General features: G+C 37.9%; 1 protein-coding gene across 2 annotated transcripts in view; it reads right to left on the bottom strand.

Moving 5' to 3' along the window:
* The window catches only part of SMARCA5 (SNF2 related chromatin remodeling ATPase 5), a 39,404-nt gene extending 35,090 nt beyond the window's left edge, over positions 1–4,314 (bottom strand). The window contains exons 1-3 of one of the 2 annotated variants that reach the window (XM_045798909.2): positions 4,086–4,314; positions 3,684–3,949; positions 237–311 (exon numbers count right to left, since the gene is read on the bottom strand). In XM_045798909.2, coding sequence (XP_045654865.1) covers positions 237–311; positions 3,684–3,860 — 252 coding nt within the window. In that variant the 5' untranslated portion in view covers positions 3,861–3,949; positions 4,086–4,314. Of the gene's footprint in view, positions 1–236; positions 312–3,683 lie in introns of both variants that reach the window. The other variant, XM_045798908.2, reaches the window with a different exon arrangement.
* Positions 4,315–10,652: the final 6,338 nt, after the last annotated feature.

The following is a 10,652-nucleotide window of genomic DNA, read 5'->3' as shown; positions in this document are numbered from 1 at the left end:
TAAAATAAAGGGGAGTAACATATCCCATATATTTACATAACACTATTATGTGTGTTCATGTTATATTTCTGTATTTGCTTTACATAGGTAAGTAATAAAAATTATAGTATCCCATGTTACACATATTTCAATTGGGTATCTGTGCCTCAGTTATAAAAATTAAATGTAGATGTTTGGTCCCTTCAGTCACCTAGTTAAAAGTTATTATAGACTCTATTCATATACCTAGAGCATACCATTTTTTCTTCGTAGGTAGGATCTGGTTCTTGAATTTCTTTTTGCTTTCCAGGAGATGCATCATCAAATACTTCCTGGTAGGAAGGAAAAAATCATGGATTGTTCTTCAAAAATAGTTAACACACCATTATTAAACTAATTTCTGCTCAAAACTCATTCTAAGTAATACATTTCTATCCCAAACTTGCTAGATACTTAACTGGCTATAATCTAACCTGACAGAGTATCTTGATGAAATTAAATGCCATGATGCTAACAACCTATTTAACCCAAATACGTAAACTGCGTGGCTATTGGCCAAGATTGAAACACAAGACTATTATCTACATCATCCTAGAATAGAATAACTTTCAACAAATCTGTTTTTCTATTCAATAAATATTATGAAACCAAATTAAATAGTATATAATGTGAAGAAATCATGTTCCCTTTTAATCATAAAACTGCAGTATCCACTGTGCTCCTACAAAAATATACACCTAGAAATCACCATCATTAGTCACCCTGATTTCTATCTTCTGGAAAAATACAAAAAATTTATCATGCATCCTAAATCGAATACTCCTTAACTACAAATTAGTAATAAATATCCTTTCTTGCAAATTTATTCACCCTGGCATTCAAAATCCCACAAAAAAACAGCAACAACTACTCTGCAAAGTTCTACTCATCTGTCAAAAAAACAACTAAAGAACAGTTGGTAAAAGTACAATTTTCATTAACAATGTACAAATCTGTTCTTGGCAGTATGTACTATAATAAAGCTATCTGTAATTAAAATTGCGGGACTGGAGCCGGTACAGTACCAGAACTGAGAGGTCAAATTACCTAAATTCTAATCTAACTTCATTGCTAAGATCTCTAGGCACCTGTGTTACCTTTAAGCTCACTGCAAATTTCTGGTGTCCATGAATAAAAATGATAAAGCCACCTACTAGCCTACTTCACAAAATGGTACTAGATATCAAAAGGTCAAAATATAGTAAAACATGTTTTCCAACAGCAATCATTATTTCTTTCATAGTTTAAAAAAAAAAAAGGATTTGGACTCCAGAACTGAGGTCTTATGATTATTTGGTATATAGTGTGCCTATCTATCAGTCTACTCTGTTGGCATATAGTATACCTACCTATTAGTCTGATCAACAGTGAAAGACAAAAAGGTTCCATCCACGTTGCCAAAAAAATCATAATAAACAAAAAAGAAATTACTCCCTTGACTTATCGGTACCAAGCAAAAATGAAAATTTAACTGAATATATAGGAAAGCTAACTAATATTTCTGGGAAGGTCCGCTTTGTCAGAAAGAATTTGAGAATGCAAGCTTTCATTTATTTTCTAATTTTGAAAAACACCCACCTTAAATTCTACTTTCAAACAAGAAAAAGGCATTTAAGATTGCCAGATATATTATATATATATGCTCAAACCCGTATTTATCAGTGAACCTCCATGATTTCCGAATTTAGTTAAGAAAAAAAGACTAAAGTACATTTACTTTCAAAAAAAGGTTTTAAATCAACTATAAGATGAAAAGAAAAAAATCAAGACTAAAACTAGTCAGGGAAGAAACTGATAAAAGATGAAATTACTCATGTTCCTATACTGAAAAGATAAAAATAACTAAGTCATTCTTCAAGAAATAAAACTGTCAAACATCCTTCTTGTAAGAATATGACAGGGTAAAAATACGTGGGAAATGGGTCAGTTTCAGAGCCAGACCTGGGTTCTATCACAGATTCTACCTATCAGAAGACTCAATTTCTTCAACTGGCAAATAAATCTGGCCCAGACTTCATTTGGTACTTGTTATCCTATCAATATCCATACTTAAATTCCACTTAAATATAAAAATAGCAACTAAAAGCCAGTTTAGGCTTTAAATTACTCTTTCTTTAAATAACATCTCTCCTGAGACAATGGTTGTTATTCCAAAATTCGAATGACAGACCCTTTTGAGAAGCTGATGAAAACTATGGACAGCATTTTGCTGAGAACTGTCCATTTACACACAAATGCTTTCAGTGTCAAATATTTTCAAACCCCCTCATACCATGGAGCAGGAATCCAAGTTAAACAGACCTAGTAATCCAAAAGAACCATTTAAAACCTTAAGAAAAATAGGCAACGCTAGGTAAGAATTTTAAACAAAAATCAAATCACTTAAAAGTACAGATCAATGTCCTATTGCACTAAACCTACCGTCACCAAAAAGTTCTTATAAACTATTAACATAATGTTACTTCACGCTAGATTAGACCTTTGGTGCCCAAGTAAAACTTTGGTGCGCCAAACGTTCCAGTGGTAAACTGCACTTCCATTTACTTCTGGGTTACTTATTGTGTTAATTCTCCATCAAAGATCCTTTTTTAGAGCAGTATTACCTTCACTCCTTCTATCTAAGGATGGAAAAATCCCAGAAATCTTTGGGCTGCGACTATAAAATATCTCAAAACAGATCGAAGGCCAAGAATAAAATTTGGAAGGAGCAAGCAATCACTTTGTTCCCAGACCTCGCAAAGTCTTGGAGCACACCCAAGAGACCCGCCTGGCAGCTCCCCAAACTTTCCACCCCCGCAGCACTGTCACCATCCCCTGGCCAACTCCAGCCCTTGAAGGCAGGCTCGGCAAGCGAGCAGTACCAATTTAAAAAAAAAGAAAAGAAAAAAAGGGCCAAGGCCCAAAAGAAGGAATTGCGCTGGACTGAAAGCCAACCACCCCAGACTCACTAATTCATCCATTCGCTCATCCATCCCCCTACCCAAATTAGATGGGGGTCCAAGACAGCTGCTCTTGCCTCAGTCGCTTCCCTCCCTAAGGATCAGTGCCTGGGAGGAGCCTCCTCTCCCTTCACAGGAGCAGCTGCGCCCCGCTTATCCCCACTGCGCACTCGGCCATCCAGCTCTAGCCATTGTTTCTGCCCAGAACAGATACCGCCCCCGCAAGGACCGGGATGGAGAAGAGAGGCCCGAGTCCTCGGATGCGCTGCATTTAAATGCCTTCCCCACCCCGCGCAACCTTCCCTCACTACTAAGGGGCATCTCCCCCTCCCTACCCGCAAGTTTAGTGGAAACTAAAAGCTAGAAACGGAGATGGGTGAGGGAATTATGGGAGTCTACCGAAAATAAATAAATAAATAACCGGGTAGGTCCCTCTCGGCCTCAGTAATCAATATCATGTTTAATAATAGCTCCGGAGGATTTGGCAAGGGTCGCTAAAGAAACAAATAATGTAAATGTGAAGTTCCAGAAACCCATCGGAGTCGGCGTGGGTAGGTTAAGCACAAGGGCGCAAGGGCGAATCATTTCGGATCCTAAGGGTCTGAGGCCGAGTTTGGATGCAGGAGGAGTGGAGTACGGCTCTGCGTCTGATCACTAAAACGCGGGCGAGGGAACCAGCTCCTCCTCCCCGCTGCGCCCTCTCCCCGCGCCACCAGCCACCCTCACCTCCATCTCGGGGTCCGCGGGGCCGGAGCTAGCCGCAGAGGGAGCCGCCTGGGCCGCGACGCCCTCCGGGCCGCCTTTGTTGCTGCTGTTGCTCACGCTGCTGGCGGCCGAGGCTGCGGGCTTGGAAGGCGCGCTCTCGGGAGGCGGGGGTGGCGGAGGCTCGGCCGCGGACGACATGATGTTCCGTCTGCGTCACTCGCTGCTGCCTGAGGCCCGGCTCGGCAGAGATGAGGAGGCCTAGGCCTGGGTGGTTACGTCGCCACGAGCTGACGAAGGAGCGAAAGGACCACCCGAATGCCCCCCCTGCGCTGCGGCTCCGCTACGAGCCGAAGCCCGGCCCAGCAGCCTCCCCCTTTGGTCTGCCTCCTCTTCCGCGGGGCTCGGGATTCGACCGGCCCTTACCTCACGGCGGGAATCACGTCGACGAGAGTGGGCGGGGCCACCTGGGTCACCGAGGTCAGGGAAGGCGGGTTGATTTACGGGAGGGCGGAGGGTTGGAGTTAGAAAAAAGGAAAGCGAAAGAGAGACCGACGCCGGGAACTAGCTTCGCCGCCTCCTTTTCTTCCTCTGGGAGAAATCATCTATCTCGCCAGCATCCAGGACAACTACCTACGCCACCGACTTTCAACCCTCGCGAGATTAATAGTTGGCTAATTGACTGGGGTCTGAGTGCGCTTGCGCGTTCTCCTCGCCTCACCCTTAGCCACGCCCCCTCGGGGGCCCCCCGCGGGCTCTAGGGCGACGAGTGGGCGGGGCCTCGGGGGAGTGCTTGGAGACGTACGTTTGTGCGTTCGCTCTGAGGTATGACGCGAACGCAGTTCTAACGGCTGTCCTCCTTGGTCCTGTCTTCTGGGCCCGGAGGGGTCGGTGGCGCCACCTGAAAACTCGCCCAGGTTTTGCGCCGCCTACTGAAACATGGGGACCTGTGCTGACTTTAACACTTTACCGCCTCCGCTTATAGGCGTGACGCCATAGCGTTGACGTTATGGTTTTCCCAAGTGACGTCTTGTCTCAGGACAAGTTTCCGTTAGTGTGATATTTTTCGTCTTCCCATGTTAGCTATTTCAGTCGTTTCTAAATTTCTTCTCCTTCGACACAAAGTTAGACGGTATTTCCTCCACAGGCTAAAAGCAAGCGAACTGCCCGCGGCCATGTGAGAAACCTGAGTAATCAAGGAAGAGAGGCCACCGGTGGGTTGTATCTTTTCCTCAACCACCAAGTATTAAATAAAAAGTACATTCTTCTTTCTCAGTAAGAAATGCAGCAAGTAATCACTGTTTTGTACGCTGCCTTAGGCTTTCTTCAACACAGCGTAAGGGTCATGTGCGTCTGTTCTCTACAGAATTTAAGCACATTGTAGTCTAGTGGATAACAAATCTGCATATTACAGTAAATTGTTACCTGCAGTCCGCAACCTCTTACTCATCTTCGCATCCTATGTCAAGAATTCTATCAGTGTTTATTGAATAAAGGAGACACACTTTTCAATAGTTAAGGTTTGAGCTAACTTTAATTATGCTGAATTTCATACACAAAGGATCTCCTTAGAATGTACAGACTACAAACTTTTAACTAATCAAATGATAATTCTTTGAGATCTGGAAAACGTCCACCAGTCCATTAGAAATGCTATTTCTGAGACTGTAGGAAACTGCCTAAGGATACATTTGAAAAATACCTGCAATGACATTCAACATAATCACATGTAATTCAAAAAGCTACCCATAGGCTGAATCCAACATTGAACTGTGATTTTAAAACTATCGTACACCCACAAAACGAACTATTATTAACCTTTTAACAGCCATTAATGTAGAAGACTGTTTATTACATAGTGTTAATTGAAAAAAAATCTAACAGTTCAAAAATATAGGTAAAATTTGGAAGGATAATCATAAAAGTATTGAAAGTGTTGCTGGTGTTTATTTCCTAATTCTTTTTTGTTTGTATTTTTTTATTTTTCTAAAATGAATTTGTATATTATTATACTGATAAAACTTATTTTAATATTAAAAAATGTTCTTTTACCTAAAAAAGTGTGGGTGGAAGGGTAAAAGTGTCTACGGTGGTATCTGACATATAGACACTCATTTGATAAAAATTTATTCAATATTGACATTGTTAAGTAGGAAGAATATAACATTTATTTAATATTCAGAATATTTCCCCGCTCTATAGTGATAGGTAGGTATCTTGGGTCCTGGTTCAGAAAGCCTAAAAATATATACAAGTATATAAATGGAAGGTTCTTAAGTCTAAGAACTAGTTAAGGAAAGCAATAAATAACAAGAAAAGCAATAAATAAAATTGCCTTTAAAATGGCAGTTTTAACATGTGCATTTATACTGTGAGTTTCTCATATAAGCATATGAAATCTGTATGGGAATCGTAAAAATCGTGGAGGGACGATACTTAGAAGAAAGGAGGAAGAGAAGACAGAATGTTTGAGTCCTCTAATTAACATTAAGAACAGAGAAACCAATTTTGAGCAGGGTCTAGAAGCAGAGAGAAAGAGGAGAGAGAAGCTACAGAAAACACAGGATGCCTGGCAATGGAGCTATGGGAATACTAGCTAAGTTAGGCAGATAGTACTTACATGAATCACAGAGACCTATTTTTTTCAAAGACTAATAGGTTACAATAATAGCTAGTTCTGGAATTGATAGTCTAATATAGGATTAGTGTAGGGGTAGGAGAGTAACTGGGGATTCAGGCAAGCATAGATTCCAGGGCAGGCTCAAGAACTTAGTAGCTGTGTGAATGCAGGCAAGTTATCTTTCAACCTTTTTGAAATCAGTTTTCCTGTCTTTTTATTATTATCTCAATTTTATATTGGAATAATATTCTTATAATGATATCATAATAATTAGAGGGTGCATGTAGTGCGTTTAATACAGTGTCTGACATGGAGCGAGCTCTGTGTTCAAGTGTTAGGTATTCTAATCCTGAAGAATCATAAGCCTAAGAATCAGTCCAGTTGGAGGAAGGATAATCTAATGTTTTGTTGTTTTTTTTTTAATAAGGAGGAAGGTAAGGAGAATCATGTCAAGAAAATGCTAGAAAAAATTCCTGCTTTAACCATGTTCCCAGAAATAGAGTGTTACAATGTAAAAACATATGAGTATTCTGTCTCAAATATGCAAGTACATATTGTTGACACTTAAAATTTCCTCCGTTAGATTTAGTATGCCAGCACAGCATGTGCTGTGCTGGGGAGTAGAACGAAGAGGTATTGCCAGAGAACAAAAGATGCCCAAGAGCGAGAACTCTCAGCATTTTGGCCTTGAGTGATAAGGGAAAGGAGTTAACTAAGTTTATCAAGAACGGAGTAGGAATGCTGAGCCTCTCTTCATCACATACTTATTTTATTTTGTGAAAGCCTAGGAAAATAAAGTCTTACTACATGACAACAATACGAGAGTATTGAGTTTGTGAGTATCTGTGAATGGACATTTCCAACAGTAGATACCAATGATCACATCTGGTATGTATCATTTTTCAGAATTCTCCTACATGGGTCATTTACCATGTAATAGCATTTCAATTAAACAAAAACATTAACCAAGCTCTTAACAAAAAAGCTAAATAAGTTTTAAACATATTCCCCTTATATTTGGTCACCAACTCACATCAGTGAGTGACTTTGTATCTGTTGGGTGTTTATTCATGTTTTTATGTAATCATTTAAAGTTGCCTTTAATACACACAAGTCAAAAATTCAAATTCTCTGTGCCTTTTCTTCCCACTCGTGAAAAATATTCTCTTCTTTATTGAATTGGTTCTAGGTAGAATACTCCTAGGAACCCGAATATTATATTCCAAAGTTAAATTTTAACTACCACCACTCCTGAAATATTTTCAAAAGAATTAGCTATGGCCAAAGCTATAGTTAAGAAATTTGGGATTCCTTTGCTCGAAAGATTTAGAATAAGAAGATGGAAAAATATATGCCTCAGACATTATTCAAAAGAAAGCAGAAGTGGTTCTATCTATCAGGTAAAGTAGACTTGAGTAAAGAAAATTACAAAGAGAGAGTGTCACTCTACCAAGAAATGTCAATCTACCAAGAAGATATAACAATTCTAAAAGTGTATGCACCAAACAACACAACTGCAAAATATGCAAAGCAAAAACTGACAGTACTAAAATGAGAACAAATCTACAGTTATAGGTGAAGGCTACAGCATCTCTCAGTAACTGACAGAACAGCTAAGCAGAAAATCACCGAGGATATAGAAGAGTTCAACAACACTGTCAACCAACAGAATCTACTTGACATTTACAGAACACTTCACGTAATAGAAGCATACACATTTTTTTCCAAAACCCACCAAAAATATAATAAGGTGGACCATAAAAGAAAACCTCAACAAATTTTAAAAAATTGAAATTATACACAGCATGCTCTTCAGCCACATTAGAATTGAGCTAGAAATCAGTAGCCAAAAGTTGCAAGGAATATCTCCAAACTAAACAATACACTTCTAAATAATCCATAGGTCTCACAGGAGGCCTTAAAAGAAAAAGTAAATTGAACTGAATAAAAATACAAAATACCGAAATTTGTGGAACACAGATAACGTGCTAAGAGGGAAATTACAGCACTAAATACTTCAACGAAATAATTCAAGGAAAGGGAAGATTCTCTAAGCTTCCATCTCAGAAACCCAGAAATAGAGGAGCAAAGTAAACCCAAATTAAGCAAAGAGAAGGGAATAATAAAGGCTGAAGCAGAAGTCGACGAAATTGAAATCGGAAAAACTTAGAGAAAATAAAATGAAACAAAGAATCGGTTCTTTGAAAAGATAAAATCGACAAACTTCTAGAAAAAGTGACAAAGAAAGTGCACAAATCACCAATATTAAGAATGAAACAGAACTTCCTGCCACAGATGCTGAAAACATCAAAAGTTTAACAAGGGGATACTACAGACATAAATTTGACAACTTAAATACAACCATTTTCTTGAAAAATACAAGCTACCATAATTTGGACAATATGAAACTGACGATTTGAATAGAACTGTAACTAGGAAATAAAATATATAACTTAATAACTCCCCAAAACAAATCTCCAGGCCTAGATAGTGTCCTAGAAAATTCTACCAAATATTTTTCCACAATTCCATACCAATTCTACGCAATCTCTTCCAGAAAATAGAAGAGGGTACACTTCCCAATTCATTTTATGACACTACTATAACCCTGATACCAAATCAAACAAAGGCACTATAAAAAAGAAAATCGATATTCTTCATGAATATAGACACAAAAATGCTTAACAAAATATTAGCAAATACAGTTACTCAATATGTTTAAAAAATTGTGCACCCTGACCAAAAAGGATTTATTCTAGAGATGCAAGACTGGTTTGATATTTGAAAGTCAAGCAATGTTATCTGCATATAAAACACACGATTATCTCAATTGATGCAGAAAAGGCATTTGAGAAAATCTCAACACCCATCATGATAAAAAGTTTTAGGAAAAAAAAAAAAAGAGGGAAACTTCCTCCACTTACTTGGTAAAGAACATTCACAATGCCTACAGCTAACATTACGCTTAATGAATGGATGTTTTCCCTCTAAGATCAGAAATACGCAAGAATTCTGCTCACATCACTGATATTCAATACGGAGCTGGAAAGGAAAAATAAAACTGTCCCTATTTGTAAATGACATCATTATCTACATCAAAAATCCCAAGAAATCTACATAAAACAACTTAATGCCTAATACATGAGTTATGCAAGGTTCAAGATACAAGATAAACATTCAAAAATCAACTATATGTCTATAAATTAGCAATGAACATGTGGACTCAATGCAAACAGACTTTTCAACAAATGGTTCTGGAGGAACATCTATAGGCAAAAAGCAAAAACAAACAAAATGAAACAAAACAAAACAAAACCAAAAAACCTTGACCGAGGTTTCAGTTTGTGCAAAAATCAACCCAAAATGGATAATAAATTTAATGCAAAACAAAACTATAGAAGTCTTAGGAAAAAAAATAGGAGAAAATGCTAAAGATCTAGAGCTAAGCATAGGGCTCCTAACCTTTGAAACCAAAAGCATGATCAGTTAAAGGAAAAACTGATAAACTGAATCACAAAATTAAAAATATTTGCTCTTGTGAAAAACTGGCAAGAAGATGAGAAGACAATCTACAGAATCGGAGAACATATTTGCAAAACACATATCAGACAAAGGATGAGTATCTAAAATACATAAAGAGCTCTCAAAATTCTACAAGTAAAAAAGCAAAGAGTCTATTTAGAAGACAGGGAAAAGAAATGAAGAGACATTTCACTGAAGAAGATACACAGATGGCAAATCAGCACTTGATAAGATGTTCAACGTCAGTAGACATTAAAAAAATGTGAATTAAAACCACAATAACATATCATTTCACACCCAACAGAATGGCTAAAATAAAAAATAATGACAACTCCAAAATGCTGGTGAGCATAGAGAAAAACTGAATCAGACATTGCTGGTGAAAATGTAGTGCAGAGTTCATAGACCGAAAAACCCTGAGAATGGCTGTTTTTGGAAAAGACTACTCTTTTCCTCAAAAAACAAAAGCATGTGCACAATTTTATTTCTCTGAAATTATTGCTCCTAAATATAATCTCTATCATTTGTATTAATTGTAACTTTTAGCCAAAGTAACTTTTATGTCACACAAAACTAGAGGGTAAGTAATTGTAAACTACATGTCCTACGCTGCCACTTTAGTAGACTAGCAAAACTCATCAATACACATAACAACATTTTACAGCCATATGCATCCTTTATAATATTTCTCAAAATGGTGAAAATAAGCACATTTATTAACAGGCCCACAGAGAGAGCCTCTTTGTAGCATTTAAAATGCAAAATAAAAGCATATAAATGAAAATTATGCTTAGTAATCAATGTTGCAGTGTCATATCTTACTTAGAAATGATTTCAACATCCAATGAACA

Source organism: Ursus americanus, chromosome 13 (genome assembly GCF_024610735.1).
Source record: "Ursus americanus isolate L20-20 chromosome 13, mUrsAme1.1.p, whole genome shotgun sequence".
In the NCBI taxonomy this organism is placed as follows: Eukaryota; Metazoa; Chordata; class Mammalia; order Carnivora; family Ursidae; genus Ursus; species Ursus americanus.
Note: the sequence above shows the minus strand (reverse complement) of the source record. Positions and strands in the feature narration are given on the sequence as shown.